The sequence below is a fragment of the Lissotriton helveticus genome, chromosome 10 (genome assembly GCF_964261635.1).
Source record: "Lissotriton helveticus chromosome 10, aLisHel1.1, whole genome shotgun sequence".
NCBI lineage: Eukaryota > Metazoa > Chordata > Amphibia > Caudata > Salamandridae > Lissotriton > Lissotriton helveticus.
In genome coordinates, this window is record NC_136071.1 from 251,584,880 (window position 1) to 251,604,415 (window position 19,536).

General features: G+C 49.9%; 1 protein-coding gene across 1 annotated transcript in view; it reads left to right on the forward strand.

Moving 5' to 3' along the window:
- Positions 1-19,536, forward strand: part of SMG1 (SMG1 nonsense mediated mRNA decay associated PI3K related kinase) — a 1,634,890-nt gene that overhangs the window by 313,523 nt on the left and 1,301,831 nt on the right. Inside the window, exons 13-14 of the mRNA XM_078665250.1 lie at positions 252-521; positions 921-1,051. Coding sequence (XP_078521376.1) covers positions 252-521; positions 921-1,051 — 401 coding nt within the window. The remainder of the gene's footprint in view (positions 1-251; positions 522-920; positions 1,052-19,536) is intronic.

Sequence of the window (19,536 nt, forward strand, 5' to 3'; positions counted from 1 at the left end):
ATGCTATTTCAGTGGTGTTTATTTTATCTGCTGCACGCTCTATTTGTTTTGATGTAAAGGATGATTACCTTTTTCGTTTTGGCTGTTACAGCAAGCATTCTTAAATAAAGTTTACTTTGTTGTATCCTTGTGTTCTTTTTCGCATTATATAAAAAAAATCAAAAAGTGGGGAAAAAAGCAGTAAAACCAATGTTGTGCTTTATAGTATTCTAAATAATCATATTTATTTTTCTGACTTTTTCTACATCCAGGTTGTTGCTGCAGCTCATTCTCTTTATCAAGCTGTTCTGAGCCTGAAAAACATTCCTGTGTTAGAGACTGCTTACAAGTTGATTTTGGGAGAAATGACATGTGGCCTCAACAATCTACTGGAGTACCTCAAACTTCCAGAGGCCTGCACGGAAATCCAGCATGATGCTTATAAGGACCATACAATTAACGTGGATAATGCAACATTCATAGTTATTTTCGATCTAAGCGTATTGACAACAATTGGAAATGCAAAGAATTCCCTGATTGGAGTAGGTGTTTAACTTTGCTGTTAATGAAATTATGAATAAATATGTTTTGTAAATCTTACTATAATTCCATTTCTATTTGACATTTGGCCTAGTGGTAATGATTATGTAGATAGTGTTTTTTTCTTCAGGTAAAGCCTTTTATGATGTGCTACAAGTGCTTTTAGAGAGTGGAGCAAGAATATTTACTATTGCATGATTATTGAAGTTGTATGCTAAATCAAGCAGCCCTCCCAAGTTACCACTGGTTGATCTGCTACGATTTAGATTTTGCTGACCCTGATAAGTCTCACTTCTCTGATAATGTAACAAATACAAATTCTCAACTTTGATTGAAGATTCACAAGAACTTGACAAAAGTTTTTGAACCTGTTTTTTCCTTTTTTACCTATGTTTCTATAGATGTGGGCACTCTCTCCTACAGTGTTTGCATTACTGAGTAAGAATTTGATGGTCGTGCACGGAGACATAGCAGTGCACTATCCTGCTGTGCAGTATGCTGTACTCTACACGTTATATTCACATTGCACAAGGTATGAAGAACCTATTGTGTTTTGTATTTTCTCGTTCATGCTTGTGTGCATTTGGCATTTCCGTTAAAAAGAAATGCTAATTTTAATCTTAGTTAAAAAAGAAAATTGTAAAGTCTGGCCTACTTGTCTTTCAATAAAATCATAGATTCTTAGTTTATTCAGATTCATATGAACCATAAACGCAGTTCATAAAACATTGCACCACAATAAAATTGTGAAAGCTAAACTGTAATAATAAAAGTGAGCATATGTCTGTGTGGCCAGCAGTATGTTGATCTATAGATGGTTTAATGAGACTTAAGCTTCTAATGTTCACTGTTAATGTTATTAGAGGGCATGTTTGTATGTTGTGTTGTCTACAAGGGCATCCTAAGTTTGAGCTAATGGATCGCATGTAAGCCAGTAGTGAAATGAGGATGAGTGTTTTTTATGTATTGTGTCTCTAAGCAGTAGACCGGAGTGATAAGCCACTCGTTTATCCCATATTGTTATCTTCAACTCTGTGGCAAAAGCGGTATAACCATAGTCTTCCAAGTGTGAAAGTGAGGTCTCCCAGTGTATAATGCATGATGAGGTGGATAACCGCATCCTAAAAGGGCTGTATTAAAACTTATTTTTCTCCAATTGAAGTTCAGTAGAATTGGTGTAACCCCAATCTTATAGTCACCAACCTAAGTAATGTTACTTGGTGCCCTTTGAGCATAGGGGGCACAGTATAGTACCAACCACGGATGCAAACCTAACCAGCTCCTTGAGGGTGGATACAACACCTATAAGTCTCTAGTATTTTCAGTTTGCCTCCACTAACTCACATAATCTCATTTGAGCTTCATTCCTTTTCCAGCTTCTCAAATATTAACTAACTATCCTCCTAATATGTTGGGTCTGTATCTACTATAGTGAACAACCATGCTCCATAGGATTTTAGAGACCTGAAGAATGGAGGAAACTTATGTGGAGCACGGTTCTTCACAGCTTATCCAGTATTAGGGGTGTCTTTCATAGATTCACATGCCTGAATCATTCCCAGTCGTCGAGACGGGAGCCTCCGGTATATAATAAAGTAATGTCCTATAGACATACATAAAGAAAAATAGGCCTAAGGGCCTCACCTTAGTAGCCTATCCTTGTCCTTATGCAAAAAGGACCAAACTCTTAGAGCCAGCCAATCAGCTATCACCTCCCTCTAGAACCTTCCCTGCTGGAGCCTCAGTCTCTCAGATTTTCTACCGCACGTTGTGCTAGGGAGTCTCCAACCTGAGCTCTCCTCAGGATATCTTCTAAACCTACTTTATTCACTTGGAAAAAGGATTACTTTCTCAAATTCTCCAACTGGGATATATAAGACTCTTCAATTGCAGTAAGTGCTGTCTTTCCTTGCCATTTTAAGGAATGTCTGGATCCCAGAAGAAAGCCCTTTTCAGGGCCTGCTCTTCATGTGGGAAGAAAAGGCTCCATGTGGAGGACAAGCACGACCTGTGCCTATACTGCCTTTATCCAGACCACGTCCCTAAGGATTGTAAGATCTGTCGCTCTTTCCCTAATAAGACTTTGAGAGATAGAGAGGGCCGACTTCTCATTTGGCTGGACAGGCTCAAACAGAGGGATAATGTGAAGTCCTCAGAGGGCAGCTTCTCCATGACTTCGGACGTCTCCCTCCAGAGGCCAAGGGGGGACCCCCTTGGCCCCTCAGACACTCCTCCTATGAAGATGCAAAAGAAATCTTCAGAGGCCAAATCTACAACCTCCTCAGTGTCTGACATAGGCTCTCACGCCTTTAAGAAGCCTGCGCACTCATCCACCAAGCCTACGCCATCTTCCACGCAAAAGAAGGCTGTGACGCCACTCGCCGTCTCCACAACGACGACGACGGTGTCGACGACTACGGCGTCGTCAGTCCTAGCATCGACGACGACCACTCCATCATCGTCGGCAGGTAGGCCCATCACATCTGTCATACTGCTGAAATCGTCGTCGTCTAAAACACCAGCGTCGACGAAATCGGGGCCGTCGACGACGACCCCGTCGACGAAGAGCTCATCGACGTCAAAATCGGGGGCGTCGACGATGACACCGTCGACTAGGAACCCATCGTCGACGACGACCCCGTCGACGAGGAACCCATCGACGACCAAGCCAGGGACGTCGACGACGAGAAGCCCGCCGTCGACGGAAGTCGCGTCACCGAGACCGTCGACGACTAAGACGTCGACGAGGAATGAATCGTCGACGAGAAATGAATCGTCGACGAGTGCATCGTCGACGAGGACGTCGTCGACGTCAAAAATCTCGTCGCTTGAACCCCCGTCGACGGTGAACATGCCGTCGACGACGAAACCGTCGACGGAAGGGTCGTCTACGACCAGGGACAACGCGGACCCGTGGAAGAAGTCCAAGCTAGTGGAACCGTCGTCATGGACGCAGCCTCCGCCGACACCACCGCGCAAAGTGCCAAAGAGGCTGATCACGCCCGAAACGACCTCCCCGAGCAAAGTGCAGAGCCACTTACCTTCTGATTTTCTCCAGAGTGAAGAATCGGAAGAGGAAACAACAACTCAAGCTATGTCCATCTCTGACCTCCACGTGAAATGCCAAAGCACTGATGAGGAACAGGAGGAATTTACCTACCAGGAACACTCTTTCCGAGCGCAGGTACGGACGGAAGTGACCCCTATGGTGTGCCTTCCGGTGTCCATCGTGGATGACCTTAAACTTCTCATCCAGGACTACAAGCAGCGTTTCCCGGAGGCACGGGATGCTGAGAATAGGGGCCCAACGCCGGCGACATCTGCTCCACCGGCAGCCCCACAACAGACGCGACCACGTCCGCAGGCCTCCCATGAGGCAGTCTCACCTCAAGTAGTGGAATCCTCAGAGGAGGAAGCGGAGGAAATGGAAGAAGGCGAAGTCCCTGAGGGTCGCACGATCAGGAGGACGACGACGACGATGAGTATGTCGCGCCCTCCCCAGCTTCACCCCAACCGCGCCACTCGGATTCTCCGCCAGTGGACATTGGCGGGTTCCATAAGTTAATGGAGCGGGCGGCGAAGCGTTTCCACATGGAAACGGAAACAGAATGTTTCTTATATGATTTTAAAGAACAAACAAAAAAGATCACTAAATCAATTCCGATTATTGAATTTCTCTGGGACCAGGGAAAGAAACTGATGGCCACGCCGGCGTCCATACCTGCGGTTATCCCACGTCTGGACAAGAAATACAAAGCTCCCTCCAAGGCGGCTGTTTGTTTCAATGGGCACCCAAAACCTGATTCAGTGGTGACCCAGGCAGCTCTGAAGAATTCCCGCAACCCTTCCTCTCCCTTGTCAGCACCACCGGACAAAGAGGGAAGAAAGTTGGATTCCATTGGGAAACGGTTCACCACTACGTCAGCCATGACTATCAAAGTCGCCAACTCTATTGCCCTGTTAGGACGCTATAATTGCCAACTGTGGGAGGACATGGTCCCTTATTTGGCGGAGCTACCAGATGCGATGCAGGAAGAGGTCAAGGCACTGCTCTCGGAAGGTCAAGCATCGGCAGCGGAAATCATAGATTGTGCCATAGATGGAGCCATGACTGGCTTTCGCCAATTAGCTGGAGCAGCAGTCCTGCGGCGCCAGGGCTGGCTTAAGGCTACCTCATTTAGGCAAGAAGTTCAAACAAAGGTGCTAGACATGCCCTTCGACGGCCAACATCTTTTCGGAGCCACAATTGATGAAGCGCTCCAGAACATTAAAAAAGACACCGATACGGCTAGAGCACTGGGTACGCTGCAGGCTAGGAACCAGTCCTTTCGGGGCAACAGGTCCAGAGGTCAGTCCTCATACAGGGGGTCCTTCCAAAATAGATCCTCCTATTCATACCAGAATAAGTCGCAGTATCCACAGAAGCATCAGCAGAACCGCCAAACTTCCTATGGACGATCGAACTTCCGAGGAAAGAACCAGAGGAGGGGCACTGGCGGCCGCCAGTGACCGATTACTCCGGCCAGTCCAGCAACAATATCCCTCATTCAAAATTGGAGGAAAGTTGACCCATTTCCTACAGAATTGGCATCTCATAACCACAGATCGGTGGGTCCTACAATTGATAAGATTCGGCCATTCCCTGGAATTCATCACCATCCCACCTCCAACACCGCCACGCAAACTGCCACACAAACATCTACGGCCGTTGCTCCTGGAAATATCCGCGATGTTGAAGAAGGGAGCGATCGAGCTGGTCCCACCATCTCAAAGAGGACAGGGATTCTATTCCCGCTTCTTTCTCATTCGCAAGAAGGGGAAAAAGTGGAGGCCCATATTGGATCTCAGAGCCCTCAACTCTTTCCTCAAGAGTCAGTCGTTCAGGATGGTGACGCTCCAAGAAATTCTGGGCATTCTAGAAAGCGGAGATTTCATGACTTCCCTAGATCTCCAGGATGCCTACTACCACATCCCGATCCTCAAAGGGCACAGAAAATTCCTAAGGTTCGAGGTGGCAGGACGCCACTACCAATTCAAAGTACTGCCGTTCGGACTCAAATCCGCCCCGCGGATTTTCACGAAGTGCCTTTCTCCTGTGGCAGCCTTCCTGCGTCAAATGGGTCACCAGGTCTTCCCTTACCTCGACGACTGGCTGGTGAAAGCCCCCTCAGCAACAGGCGCGACCTCATCCTCCAACGCCTGCACCAATCTCTTTCTGCACTTAGGATTAACTCTCAATCTCGAGAAATCTTGCATGACCCCGACCACCCGCATCTCCTTCCTGGGGGCAACCTTGGACACGGAATGCGTGAAAGCATTTCCTTCAAAGGAACGGAAACACAAGATCGTATCTCTGGCCACGGCTGTGGCTTCGAGAAAGACCATGAGAGTTTGAACTTTCAAATCACAACTGGGCATGATGTCGTCCTGTATCCTCCTCATCCCGCACTGCCGCCTCAGGATGCGTCCATTGCAAGAAGCTCTCGCATACCAATGGACTCAAAGTACTGGCTCGTTCGACGACACAGTGAGAATAACACCACAGATGTCCAAAACTCTGCGATGGTGGATGATTCACAGAAATCTGTCGACAGGCCTACCCTTCCTCCTTCCAGCAGCACCTTTGGTAATCACCACGGATGCCTCCCTGGAGGGTTGGGGAGCGGTCCTACAGGACCTACAAGTCAGCGGCAAATGGACGGACCAGGAGAAGACATTCCACATAAACCTTCTCGAACTGCGAGCGGTCTTCCTGGCACTGAAGGCCTTTTTACCACGTATCCAGAACTCCCAGGTGCTCGTCAGGACGAACAACACCACGACGATGCACTACCTGAACAAGCAGGGAGGGACGCGTTCGCTCACTCTCTCACGCGAATCGCAAGAAATCTGGAACTGGCTAGTGCTTCAGGGGATCACGCTCAAAGCGGAATATGTCCCGGGCAAGGACAATACCATCGCGGACGCACTCAGCAGACGGGCGTCTCTCACTCACGAATGGGATCTCGACCAAGGTACGCTAGATCAGGTATTCTCAGAATGGGAAATCCCAAGGATCGACCTCTTTGCCACCAGGGAGAACGCCAAATGCCCACACTACGCAAGTTGGCGTCCCCCAACAAGGGTCACTCGGAAATGCCCTTTCCATCAGTTGGTTCGGCGTCTTTGCGTACGCTTTTCCCCCTTCCCGATGATTCCCAGGGTCCTCAGGAAGATGAAGGCAGAGCCTTGTACCCTGATCCTAATTGCCCCGTTCTGGCCGAGGCAGCATTGGTTCTCGGACCTTCATCGCCTCTCCATCAGGGCTCCGATTCGTCTGCAACAGCACCCGAACCTGCTGACTATGTCCAACGGACAGATCCAACACCCGAACCTACCATCGCTCAGATTATCAGCCTGGCTCCTGAGCACAGAGAATTCTGTCATCTAGACATCCCACAGGAATGCAGAGAGGTCCTAGCGAAAGCGCGAGCGGACAGTACCAACAGAACGTACTCCCTCAAGTGGAAGCGGTTTTGCTTATGGTGCGTGGAACAAGATCTGTCACCTCTCCATATTACCCCTGTGCAGATATTGCCATACCTTCTACACTTGGCGAAGTCAGGACTGGCGCATGCATCTATAAAGGTTCACTTGGCTGCAATTTCACGCTACACTAGATCCTCGAAGGCCCCTTCGCTTTGGTCCAGCAGGCTTATTAAACAGTTCCTCAAAGGCTTGTATAGGTCGTACCCAAGGCCTAGAAGGATTCCACCTACATGGCATCTAAACTTGGTACTCACCCAGCTTATGAGCCATCCTTTTGAGCCCATTCACCGAGCACCCATCAAGTACATCTCATGGAAGGTAGCTCTTCTGCTCGCTCTAACATCGGCCAGGAGAGTCAGCGAGTTACAAGCTCTATCCATTCAGGAACCGTTTATGCAATTTAAACAAGACAGAGTGGTGCTGAGGATGAATCCCAAATTCATGCCAAAAGTGCCTTCAGACTTTCACCTTAATGAACCGGTGGTTCTACGTTCCTTCTTTGCAAACCCTACCACTGCAGCAGAGAGGACGTTACACTCCTTAGACCTCAAAAGGTGTATAAGATTTTACTTGGACAAGACAAAAGACTTCAGAAAGTCGTCGCAACTTTTTGTGGCCTACAGTAGACCAAGACTTGGTCTCCCACTCACGAAACAGAGTATCTCAAGATGGATCTCTTCGGCGATAGCATTCTGCCATGAAAAGGCCGGCCGGCCGTTGAATGCCACGGTGCACGCACACTCCACAAGAGCAATGTCCACATCAGCAGCGCTGTTCGCTGGAGTACCGATTCTGGACATATGCAGAGCAGCGACGTGGAAGTCGCCGCATACGTTCGCCAGACACTATTGCCTGGATGTTGAGCTTCTGCAGGACGCAGCTGTGGGCCAGGCGGTGCTTCGACATCTATTCCAGTGAGGTGAGCCTTCCTACATCCCGCCATCCTGGTATGCACATCTCTTCTATTTGGTTATGTTGATGTATCCTAATACTTACAGTTGCATGATACCTAGTGTATTATCTAACTGATTATGTGGCATCATTGCATCAGACATGTGCATGATATGTATTGCTAACTATTCTGATTCAGGCATGTGAATCTATGAAAGACACCCCTAATACTGGATAAGAAATGCGTTACTTACCTGTAACAGCAGTTATCCAGTATTGGTGTCTTTCATAGATTCACATGCAACCCTCCCGCCTCCCCTGGAAGGACTCACATTCTCTCTCTACCTGCCTTACGCCTACCTAGCTTGGTGCGTACGAAAATCTGAGAGACTGAGGCTCCAGCAGGGAAGGTTCTAGAGGGAGGTGATAGCTGATTGGCTGGCTCTAAGAGTTTGGTCCTTTTTGCATAAGGACAAGGATAGGCTACTAAGGTGAGGCCCTTAGGCCTATTTTTCTTTATGTATGTCTATAGGACATTACTTTATTATATACCGGAGGCTCCCGTCTCGACGACGGGGAATGATTCAGGCATGTGAATCTATGAAAGACACCAATACTGGATAACTGCTGTTACAGGTAAGTAACGCATTTCTTTGGTGCCATAAACATATATAGTTCAGAAAAGTTTCATGTACTCTTCACTAGTTGACAGTGGCCCAGGGTGTTGTCAGTGGAAGGAAGTTGCCATTAACTTGCTCCCAATGTGAGTGATGAAGTCTAATACATCTGTTATATATTGCTTAGTCATTGGCAACTCGACATTATAAGTTTGCTGGTTTTTGTTCTTTTCAAACAATCATTTTGAAAGTTTGCAGGAAGCTTGCTTTTTATGTGGTAGTGCCAATGTAAGGGTACACCATGCAAAGAGCACAGACCACCCTTATTGGTTTACAGGGCTTAAATTAATAATCCCAAGTGCTCTATTTATGGTAGTTTGGTAAAGCAATTTAGGCTTATCAGAGGGTAGTGTTAAGCATTTGTTGTACACAAAGAATCAATGAATGAGACCTACCCTGAAGTAGAAATTAGAGACCAATATAAAAAAAAGACAGATTTTTATATATTTTTAGACATCAAGTTCATCGAAATCAGGTACGTACTTTCAGAGTAACAGATTTTTGTAGAAAAACAGTCAAAACGATTTTGAGGGATGAGCCTTGGAACGCAGTAATATCCTATGGGAGAACCATACACTACATACATATATTTGCGAGCGGTTTTAAGCGTGCCTTTTCGGACGTAAGGTGCTTATGGGACAAGTTCCAAGAAACCACCAGCTGTTTGGTTTTACCTGCCCTGTTGAGTCCAGGTGCAGAGGTGCTGGTTGCGTTGGTAGCCTCGAGTGCTACACAGTAAACTCAATGGCAAAGGTACCTAAAAAAGAAAGGCTGCAAGAGGGGACTTGGGGACAAGTCTGGCAGAACCCAAAGGGCGGCTCGGCTTTTGAGGGTCTCTGGAGCACAGGGAAACAGCTGGTTTACGCGACTCCAGGCTAACTGGCTCGGGTGCAGAGCGTTTTGTCCGGCGGGACGCTTAGAGGTTCTCACTTAGCTTTGACGGCCTGGAGGAGGAGAGAAAACCGGACAGTAGGACCTCTCTGGATGAAGATTGTATAGATCCTGAAGTCCCTCCATGACGGGTCGGTGTTGGAGTAGACGGTGCTCGGACTTGACACTCAACAAGCCTTGGTAGGTGCAAGGGCTCTGTTACCCAGGGTATTGGTGCTAAGAGGCTCCAGAAAAGTTCAGCAGATTGAGACTTGGTGAGAGCAACAGGGCTGGCCTTCTGGACTCATGACCACCTCTTCCTGGCGAGCTGCTTCCTCGGTGGGCCCAATGGCCAGCATGACTAAGAACCAGATCCGTGCAGTCGGTGGCTGCAGATGCATGTAGACTGATCTTCCACCCCAAGGGAGATGCTGCTTGATTGTTAAAGGTTAAAACAGTCCTTCAAGGGTTTGGGGCGGCTGTTCAATTTCTCGACGTGTCGGTCTTTGTGATTGTCGTGGTGCAAGCAACCAAACCGTGTTTGGCACCAATTTAGTGCAGGACCGCTGTTCTCATGCCTTCGGCTCTTCTTTGTCCTCCCTTCGATTCCCAGTAGACTAATCTGAAACCTGATATCAGGGGGACCCCCTAATACTGAATTTAGAGGCATTTAGGGGAGTGTAGGGTAGTAGCCAATGGGCTACTTGCACCTGGGGTGACTACAACCCTTGTGTGACCACTTCCGGGGGAAAGTGGGAGTAAACCTGACCCAGAGTTCCTTGTTTCACCAAATTCAAAATGGTGAAACCCTTCCTTGGCTGTCCACTTCAGGAGGCGCACCTTGGGGGGGGTGTGCGTAACCTCAAAGTGTGACACGCCTCCTGACTAATTTCCTGCCTACTCTGGTGCCAGATGGGCCACCGGGCAGGGGGAGTTCACATAGCCATTGTCACATATCTAAGGCGGCAGAGGCTTTTAAGCTTCTGGCCTTAACTTACTAATACACTAGCCGTCCTGCTGGAAGAAGTATTGTTTATGAATTCTGAGAGCGCTCAGCTGTCCCACAGTGGGTCAGAAACTCATCTGTGATGACAGGTTGGACGATACCATTCAGCCAGCACACTAGAGTACTAGTAGGTTTTTAGGGGGTACCCCTAATGTGCCCTCAGGGTGCATGCCATAATAAATCAAATACTAGCATCAGTACAGATTTATTAAAACCTAACACCATTGGTTTCAGTGCAGCCATCATGTAGTTGGGTAACTCAAAATGACAATGACCAGTGCTGATGGCTGCCTGATCACTTGCAAGATCTAGAATTGGAACTAGACATCACAGAGGCCTATCTGCTTGTGCTAATGGGCCTTTCCATATAATGTAATATACCCTGCTTTAGGGCTTTTAGGCGTGCAGTAGTGGTGACTTAAAAATAGTTAATGCAGTGTACATTGACGTGGCACACATGAAGTGTGCCATGCCGTGTTTTCAAAATGATTTGTACCATTTTACTTAACATGCAATGGTAGGCTATGTGCAGTTGTTGTGTGGATCCCTTTGGGTGGCATAATTCATGCCGAAAGCCATAAGGCCCCTCTTTAGTACCTATAATTTCGGTACCAGGGACACCATTTACTAGTGACTTACTGTGGTGCTAAAGTCCTTGCCAATTTTGTTACAGTGGGGGTGACCATGTCCAAAAGGGCACTTTCCTACAAAGTTTTAACAATCTGATTAATTATGTTCCGTAGAATTCCTTTGTGTGTAAGATGAAAATAATACTGAACAAAGCATTTTATTTTAATTTTAAAATTCTAGTGTTGGATAAAGATATTACCTCACCCTGAATAATGTACTCTTTTGTTGTTCATTGTGCTGCTGTTTGGGCATGTAATGGCTGTTTTACCTTGTGCATGATATTTTTTAGACTGTTATTTAAGTGTTGTAACTTTAACAGTAATTTCTCCTTCCATTTTTAATTGTGACGGGGACTCAGTGGTGTAGCACACAGCACAGTTTATTTTCACTGAACAATTTGGACTTCTCTGTGGTTGAGTCACATTATGTGTTATTTACTTTAAAAAGTGCTATTTTTGTAAGATCTCTAACCTCCCGTCTCCCCCCCCCTTAGTACTCATGCTGCTGGTCTGTTGCCTCTGTAGGCATAGGAAACTTACTAGAAGACCCTAGTATATGGTACCTCGGGCTAATAGGTTAATTGTCACCAGTGGACTGCAGCACTCGTGCCACCACTGTTGAGACAAAGAGAAAACACTGCTCTAGGTCTGCCATCGCAGCCTAGTCTGGCAGCTTCCAACTTGCCCACTCAACCTTGCTAATCTAAACCTACATTTGTAATATCGATAAGCCATCCCTAAAGAAGGCTCTATATGATTCCCAAAAGGAGGGTGTTGATATGTAAAAGAACATGTCGAAATTGCACTTTACATATCCTGAAGGTAAAATATGGCAATTGTCATTTTTATAGTGATAAGCTGATAACCCCATTGACCAACTTGCAGAGTTTCTCTAGCCCACATGCTAAGTGCTGACTTCCATCTTGGACCACCAAACATAGTACTTCAAAGTATCACACTTAATTGTTGCATTGAACCCACGTTATTGCTGTTGTGAGACTTAAGGCAAATGTGACTTTAGAAAGTCACCACTTTGTTGCCCAAACCTCTTGTAGCCCTTTCTGATGGTCTGCAGCTGTTGTCCACCAAGATAACAGACTGACCCCCTGCTAGGAAGTGTGAAAAGCTCCCAGAAACAGGGAACATAGAGAACTGTTGTGGGAGGTGGTGTAACCTCCACAAGCAGGATGATAACCGGGTGGTGACAACAGATGGTCCAGCTTCAAAGAAGCTACCGACTCATTGAAGTGCAGATGGAGAACACACTTTAGCATGCCCATTCCTTTATGTAAGCGGACAGGTTGGCATCTGCTCCAAAGTAGGAAACCCTGTTTTAGAACTGATTTCGCAGGAGAAGTGTCTTATTTTGCTGGGTTTACCCTATTGGTGCATCCAGAACTCCGCACCGGTGAAGAAGACCTGAGCCATCATTGATGCAGGCAGAGAAGGAGACTCTGGGATTGTTTTTCGACTAAACCCCCAGGAACTGATGTAAAGTGAGAAGGGTTGTCCCATAGGAACTGTCACCCCATTGGCTAGTGTATCCTCCCCACCCACAAACCTGAAGATGGCCTAAAACTGGCCCCTTTGATACTCAGTCCTCAGATCACTACTGGACTGAAAAGAAGACCACTGCACTGCTGCTCCCTGAACCCAGCAAAGTGTGGCTGCACTAAAAACGGATCTGCACCTGCTTTACTGGAGGGGCCCTGTAGGAAAGAGCCCTCTTTTGACATGGTCACCCCCACTTTTTACCTGGTATTTAATGCAGTTTTGACTGAAGTGCACCGTGTTCCTGCTAACCATGTCCCTAGTACCAGTGCACTTTCCCTACAACAAGGTAACTGTTCAATTGTTCCCCACTATGCAAGACCTTTAGCATCTCTGTAAGTCCCTGGTAAATGGTAACCCTGGTTCCTAAGGCATGGTTACTTAAGAGGGTGCCTAGGGGCTGCAGCATGTATTTTTGCACCCTAATGGGATCAACCACCGAACTCATGCAGACTGCCATTGCAGGCTTCGTGAAATGGCGCAAACCAATGTGGGAGCATGGCACAATGCCACATACCGTGTGTGCCTTGTCCATGGACACTGCATGCAATATATGTAAATTACCCCTACAGCAGGCTTTTTAGCCCTAAGGCAGGGTGCATTATAATACATGGTAGGACATAGCTACATGATCAGATATGCCCCTGTGCTGTCTAGTTCAATTGCTAGATCGTATGAGTGAGCAGGGAAGACATCTTAAGTGCATGTACTGGGCACTGTTCCTTAAGAATTCCCCAGCAACATGATGGCTTCATTGAAACCTATGGTGTTTCATATCAAACACCTTGTTTTAGTAAATCCAAACTGATTCCAGTAGTGGATTTATTAAAACATGCATACAGAGGGCACCTTAGAGATGCCCCCTGAAAACCTACCAGCCCCTTCGTGTGCTGGCTTACTGGTGTTTTCCAGCCTACCACCGCAGATGAGTTTCGGACCCCTTCCCCCAGAGGTGAGAGCCCGTGCTTTCAGAGGTCAGAAACAATGCCTTCTCTGGTGGGAGGTGTTAACACCTCCTCCAGGATGGCTAGTAAATCTGCCTACCAAGGCCAGAGGCTTCAAAGCCTCTGTCGTATTTGATATGCAACCCCGGCTTCCCCTAGACCTGGAAGATGCCACCCTATGTTCTGTGGCCCATCTGGCACCAGGAAAGGCAGGAAATGTAATATGCAAGTAGGTGTGTTGCACCACCAGGCCAGTCACGCCCCCAGGCCAGTCGCGCCCCCAGGCCAGTCGCGCCCCCAGGCCAGTCGCGCCCCCAGGCCAGTCGCGCCCCCAGGCCAGTCGCGCCCCCAGGCCAGTCGCGCCCCCAGGCCAGTCGCGCCCCCAGGCCAGTCGCGCCCCCAGGCCAGTCGCGCCCCCAGGCCAGTCGCACCCCCAGGCCAGTCGCACCCCCAGGCCAGTCGCACCCCCAGGCCAGTCGCACCCCCAAGGCGGGGCTGCCTGATCTGCTTCATGAAGCAAGGATTCCAGCATTTTGATTTTAGTGGCATTAGGAACACTGGAAAAGGGTTATCCCCACTCCTCAAAGAAAGTGGTCATAAAGAAGGTGTATTGACTCCAGGGTAAGTCACCCATTGGCTACTACCCTTCACTCTCCTTAACACCCGTAAATTCAGTGTTTAGGTGGCTCCCTGACACCAGGCACTGAGATTCACCTGACAACAGAAGGGCAAAAAAGAGCTCAAGAACTGTGGACTACCGATGGACTTTGGTGCCATACCCGGCCTGCTCCTGCCCCAACAATTGTGACAACCCTACTCACCTTGCAGATGCGCATCCTCCAAATGCCTCAGAGGTCAGATTCGTCTCCCCACCAATTTTGCCGGGACCCCCAGGAGCCAACCTGCACCAATATCCCAGGGTATTGGATATCTTGCAGCAACCGATGCTTATTTGAAGTCTAATCTGGACTCCAACTCCGCAAAAACCGACCAGCCGTTGAGGGACGTCAACATTGCAGAGGGCAGCACCAAGGATGGTCCAGATATTTTGTTTTGTCCTCTTTTGCAGGTCTGACTGAGAACCCTCTGCACTCGAGCTTCCCAGCCTGGGTCCACCAACAAACTGTGCCCCCCCCTGCTCCCAGGACCCTTGAGAATGTAGCCCCTGTTGAGTGCTCCCAGACTTGTCCCCAAGGCCCCCCTCTGCAGCCTGTTTCTAGGTGCCCCCACGCCCCCTTCTTTGCCTACATTGTAATGCACACGGCTACCACCCCGTCCAGTACCTCTGCAGCCAGACACTCCAGGGCAGCTAAACCCAAACTGCGAGTGGATCGTGTGACCTTGACTCCCTAGCACCTTAAGTCTTGAAGCGGACCCCTGAAATGCTATTGCCGCAATCGGTATATGCAGTTAGTTTCTTTTTCCATAGGAAAGGCATTACAGTGTAAAATCGCATCGGCATGACTTTTTTGATAACCGCTACATTTTATAACTCAAAAAGTACTTATCCAATTACGACTATCTTGATGTTAAAAAATATTAAAAAATGCCTGATATGTTTCTAAATTGGTCTCAAGTTTCTTCGAGTGTCTCATTTGACTGTGTGTAGAACACATGCTTAACACTACCCTCTGATGTGCCTAAAGTGCTTTCCCTCACCACTACCAAAGAGAGCATTTGGATTATTACATCTTGATTCCTTACCTTGGAATATCCCCAGGCGCCAGACTGGATCCGGAAAGTTTTGCTTAGCAGTACCCCTGCGCATCAGTAGGTGGCGTCGTGCGGCTCCGCGTCAGTTTCTGGCGTCGTCAGCGCCATGATGACAAAAACGGAGACTACTTAGGCGCCACCCATGCGCGCTGACGTCCGTTCTTTCTTTTTCCGCGATGAAAGCGCAGATCCGGTTTGAGCACGTACCTCAGTCACTATTTGACAACTCTTTGAGACTTTTTGTCTCCTTTCTTTCTCCTGGTGCACTTAGGGATGCCCGGATTTAAGTCTTGTGGGTCGTGCCGCCGTAACATGTCGGTGGCGGACTCCCACGATTTGTGCCTCTACTACCTGGAGGCCGACCATGACTCCCGGCACTGTTGAGACTGTCGAGACATGGCCCCGAAGTCCTTGTGGGAGCGGCGCTGGAAGTTGCTGGAGGTCCAGCATTCCTCTCACCGCCGCTCCGGGTCTAGGGGCCGTTCACGGGATGGCTCGCGGGACCGGAGCCATCGCTCCTCGAGCTCTAAGTCTTCGCCTTCAGATTCCGGTAAGTGACGCCATAAAAAGAAGTTGAAGAAGGTGTTCGCTCTCCGACGTCCCCCGTCGCTCCCCGGAGGTGGACGAGGGGTGAGATTCCGCTGGAGCCGGGGAGTCCCGCGGCCTACCCGCTATACCCGGGTCCGTCGGCGACTCCCGAACAGATGCAAGAGTTTTTTGCAGCCATGGACCACCTTTTTAGGCCCCGGGATCCCGCCGGCGCGCCTTTAAGCACCGCAGTCCCATGTCCAGATCCTGTTGGCCCGGCGGCTCCGCCACTGGTGCCAGCCCGGGTGCCACAGGATCCTGCACCGGGACTGGCGCTGGCTCCGGCCCCGGCACCACAAGCTGCAGCGCCGCTGGCCCCGGCCCCACCCTTGGCTCTGCCCCAGGCGCCACACTGGGTGCCGTTTCTCCCACCCCTGTCCTAGTTCTCAGACCATTTCGTTCCGGCCTGGGATCCAAATTGGGATACAGCTCCGTTCCCAACACTGCTTGTCCCTGCTCCGGCCCTGCTGCCGCGACTGGCTCCCTCTACACCAGAGCCGGGCGAGCACTGGCACGGCACCGAGGACCCCCTTGCCCGGCAGTGTAACTTCGAGCTGGATTGGATGGACGACCTTCAAGATGTGGGCTAACTTGATGTGTCTTCTGACCCGGGGTTGGCCTCTCCACCTACTATGGAGGAGGGTGCTTCCTACACCGTGGGGCTGCGTCGGGCTGCGGAGGCTCTCAATCTTGACCTCCCTACGGTGGCCCTTAAAACCAACCTCCTTACGGAGGTGCTCCAGACGACGTCTGCATCGTCGGAGCCGCTGCTCCCTTTCAATGAGGCTCTCACCGAAGTCCTCTTGGGCACTTGGTTGCGACCGGCCACGTGGGCGCCAGTAGATAAAAACGTCGGTAGGTGTCATCGCCCTGCACCTGGTGATCTCGCCTTCTTGACCACTCACCCCACGCCTGAGAGCCTGGTCATTCAGGCCTCGACGTTGCAGAGTGCCTTTCCCACGGCTTCGCCGGATAAGGACTCTAAAAGGCTAGACCAATTTGGCAAGAGGTTGTTCTCCTCAGCCAGCTTGGGGTTGCGGTCGGTTAACACCGCCAGCTTATTTGGCAGTTACTCCCACGCAGTGTGGGATTCGGTAGCTCAGGTCTTGCCTCAGTGTTCAGAGCAGGTCCAGGTTGTCCTTTCCCAAGCGGTTGCGGAGGGTAAGGATGCGGGCAAGTTTGCCATTAGGTGTGGTTTGGACACCGCTGATTCGTTGGGCAGGGCAGTTTCCACGACTGTGGGGTTGTGGCGCCACGCCTGGATGACTTCCACTGGGTTCTCACCTGATGTTCAGAGCTCGCTCATGGAGATACCCTTTGATGGCTCCCGCCTCTTTGGCGATAAGGCTGACAATGCCCTGGAGTGCTTTAAAGACTCGGGCCACAGCCAAGTCTTTGGGTCTTTCCACAAAGAACCCTGCCACGCCTGGGTTCCGTTCCTTTCGTGGCCAGGGCAGGGGCACCCAGGCATGCTCTTCCAGCAAGCTGGTGCAGGACCAGCCTCAGCGCGGCCGCGGATTCCGCAGGGGCGGGGTCTGGTAACCAGTGCGCGGGTCAGTCCACTTCCACCCCTTCTGCTTCCGCCTCTAAGCCTTCCTAATCCGAGCTTCAGGGAGCACCCCACGCTGGTGGGTGGCAGGGTCTGCCACCACCTCCACCACTGGCACTAAATTACATCGGACAAGTGGGTGCTACAGATAATCTGCCAAGGTTACGCACTCCCCTTTCTGTCCTCCCCTCCGGCCATGCCACCTCTGTACCACTGCATGTCGGGGTATCATTTGACTCTTCTCCGTCAGGAAGTCTCGGCCCTCCTGGCCAAGGGGGCCATCGAATGCGTTCCTGGTCAGGAAGTAGGGAGTGGTTGTTATTCCCACTACTTTCTGGTCCCCAAAAAGTACAAGGGGGGCCTTTGCCCCATCTTGGACTTCTGGGATGTCAACCACTTCCTCCAGAAGGAGAAGTTCAAGACGCTGACTCTGGCTCAGGTCCTGGCTGCCCTGGAGACTGCATGGTGGCGTTGGATTTGCAGGATGCTTATTTTCATATCCCCGTCCTGCTGGCCCACCGTCGCTACCTGCGGGTCATAGTAATCCAGGAGCATTTTCAGTTTGCCCTGCTCCCCTTCGGTCTTACCAGTGCCCCTCCGGTGTTCACGAAGGTGATGGCGTTGGTCGCAGCTCATCTGCACCGGTCGGGGGTGTCGGTCTTTCCCTACCTCGACGACTGGCTGTTGAAGGCGGGCTCGTCCCAGGCAGTCGTCTCCCACCTTCAGACTACGGCCCACCTTCTGCATTTGCTGGGGTTCTCCATCAACGTGCCGAAGTCGCACTGAGTCCCTCTTAGAAGCTCCTCTTCATCGGAGCGGTTCTGGATTCAACGCTGTTTCGGGTTTATCCTCCCGAGCAGCGAGTCCGGGATATTCAGGCTATGGATCCGATATTTCAGCCTCTATCCCGGATTTTGGTCAAGGTGACCCTCCGGCTTTTGGGCCTGATGGCCTCTTGCATCCTGCTGGTGGCACATGCCAGATGGCATATGCGGGCTCTGCATTGGGACCTGAAGTTCCAGTGGGCACAGCATCAGGGCGACCTGTCCGATCACGTCCAGATCTCAGAGGACACTTCTCAACCATTGCACTGGTGGCTCACGAATCGAGATTGGGTCCATGGCAGGTCTCTCTCCCTTTCCCAACCGGAGCACACAGTGGAATGGGGGGGCCACTTGGGAGAGGAGGAGAAAAGAGGTCTCTGGTCTCCGGCGGAGTCCCGGCTTCATATCAATCTTCTGGAGCTTGCACTAAAAGCATTCCTTCCCTCTGTCCGGCGAAGTGTAGTGCAGATGTTCACGGACAACACTACCACCATGTGGTATTGCAACAAACAGGGCGGGGTGGGGTCCTGGACCCTGTGTCAAGAGGCTCTGCGCCTCTGGACATGGCTGGAACGTCAAGGCATTACCTTGGTGGTTCAACACCTGGCAGGTTCTCTGAACGCCAGGGCGGACGAACTCAGCCACCGGTGCATGATGGGTCACGAATGGCGTCTGAACTTGGACATGGCGCAAGGTCTTTTTCTGCGGTGGGGAGAGCCTTGGTTAGATCTATTCACCACCGAAGAGAACGCGCAATGTCATCATCTCTGCACGTTGGAATTTCCAAGGTGGCACTCGCTCAGAGACGCTTTTCGTCGCGAGTGGTGTTGCGGTCTGTTGTGCGCCTTTCCGCCTACACCACTTCTGCCCAGAGTGCTGAAGAAGATCAGGCGCTACTGGGCCCAAGTCATTCCTGTGGCTCCGGACTGGGCTCGAAGAGTATGGTATCCCGAGCTACTCTCCAGACCCTCCACCGGGGTTGGTATTGCTGGGGTATCTATTCTAAGGTAAGGAATATATCACTTAGGTGTCTGTTTCAGATACACAAGTTACTACTTGTGTAACAATATATCTGTAAGAGACATTAGTTAGTGATAGATTCCTTACCGCCCCACCCATCCTCCCCGTTCTGCAAGCTGATTACTAGGGTTAAGGTTATCGCCTTTTAGGGCCCTAGTTTTATGCACCAATGGTCAGTATCTTGCTTGGCTCTGCGTTTCGGCGCGGAAAGTCGTGTGCATAACTGA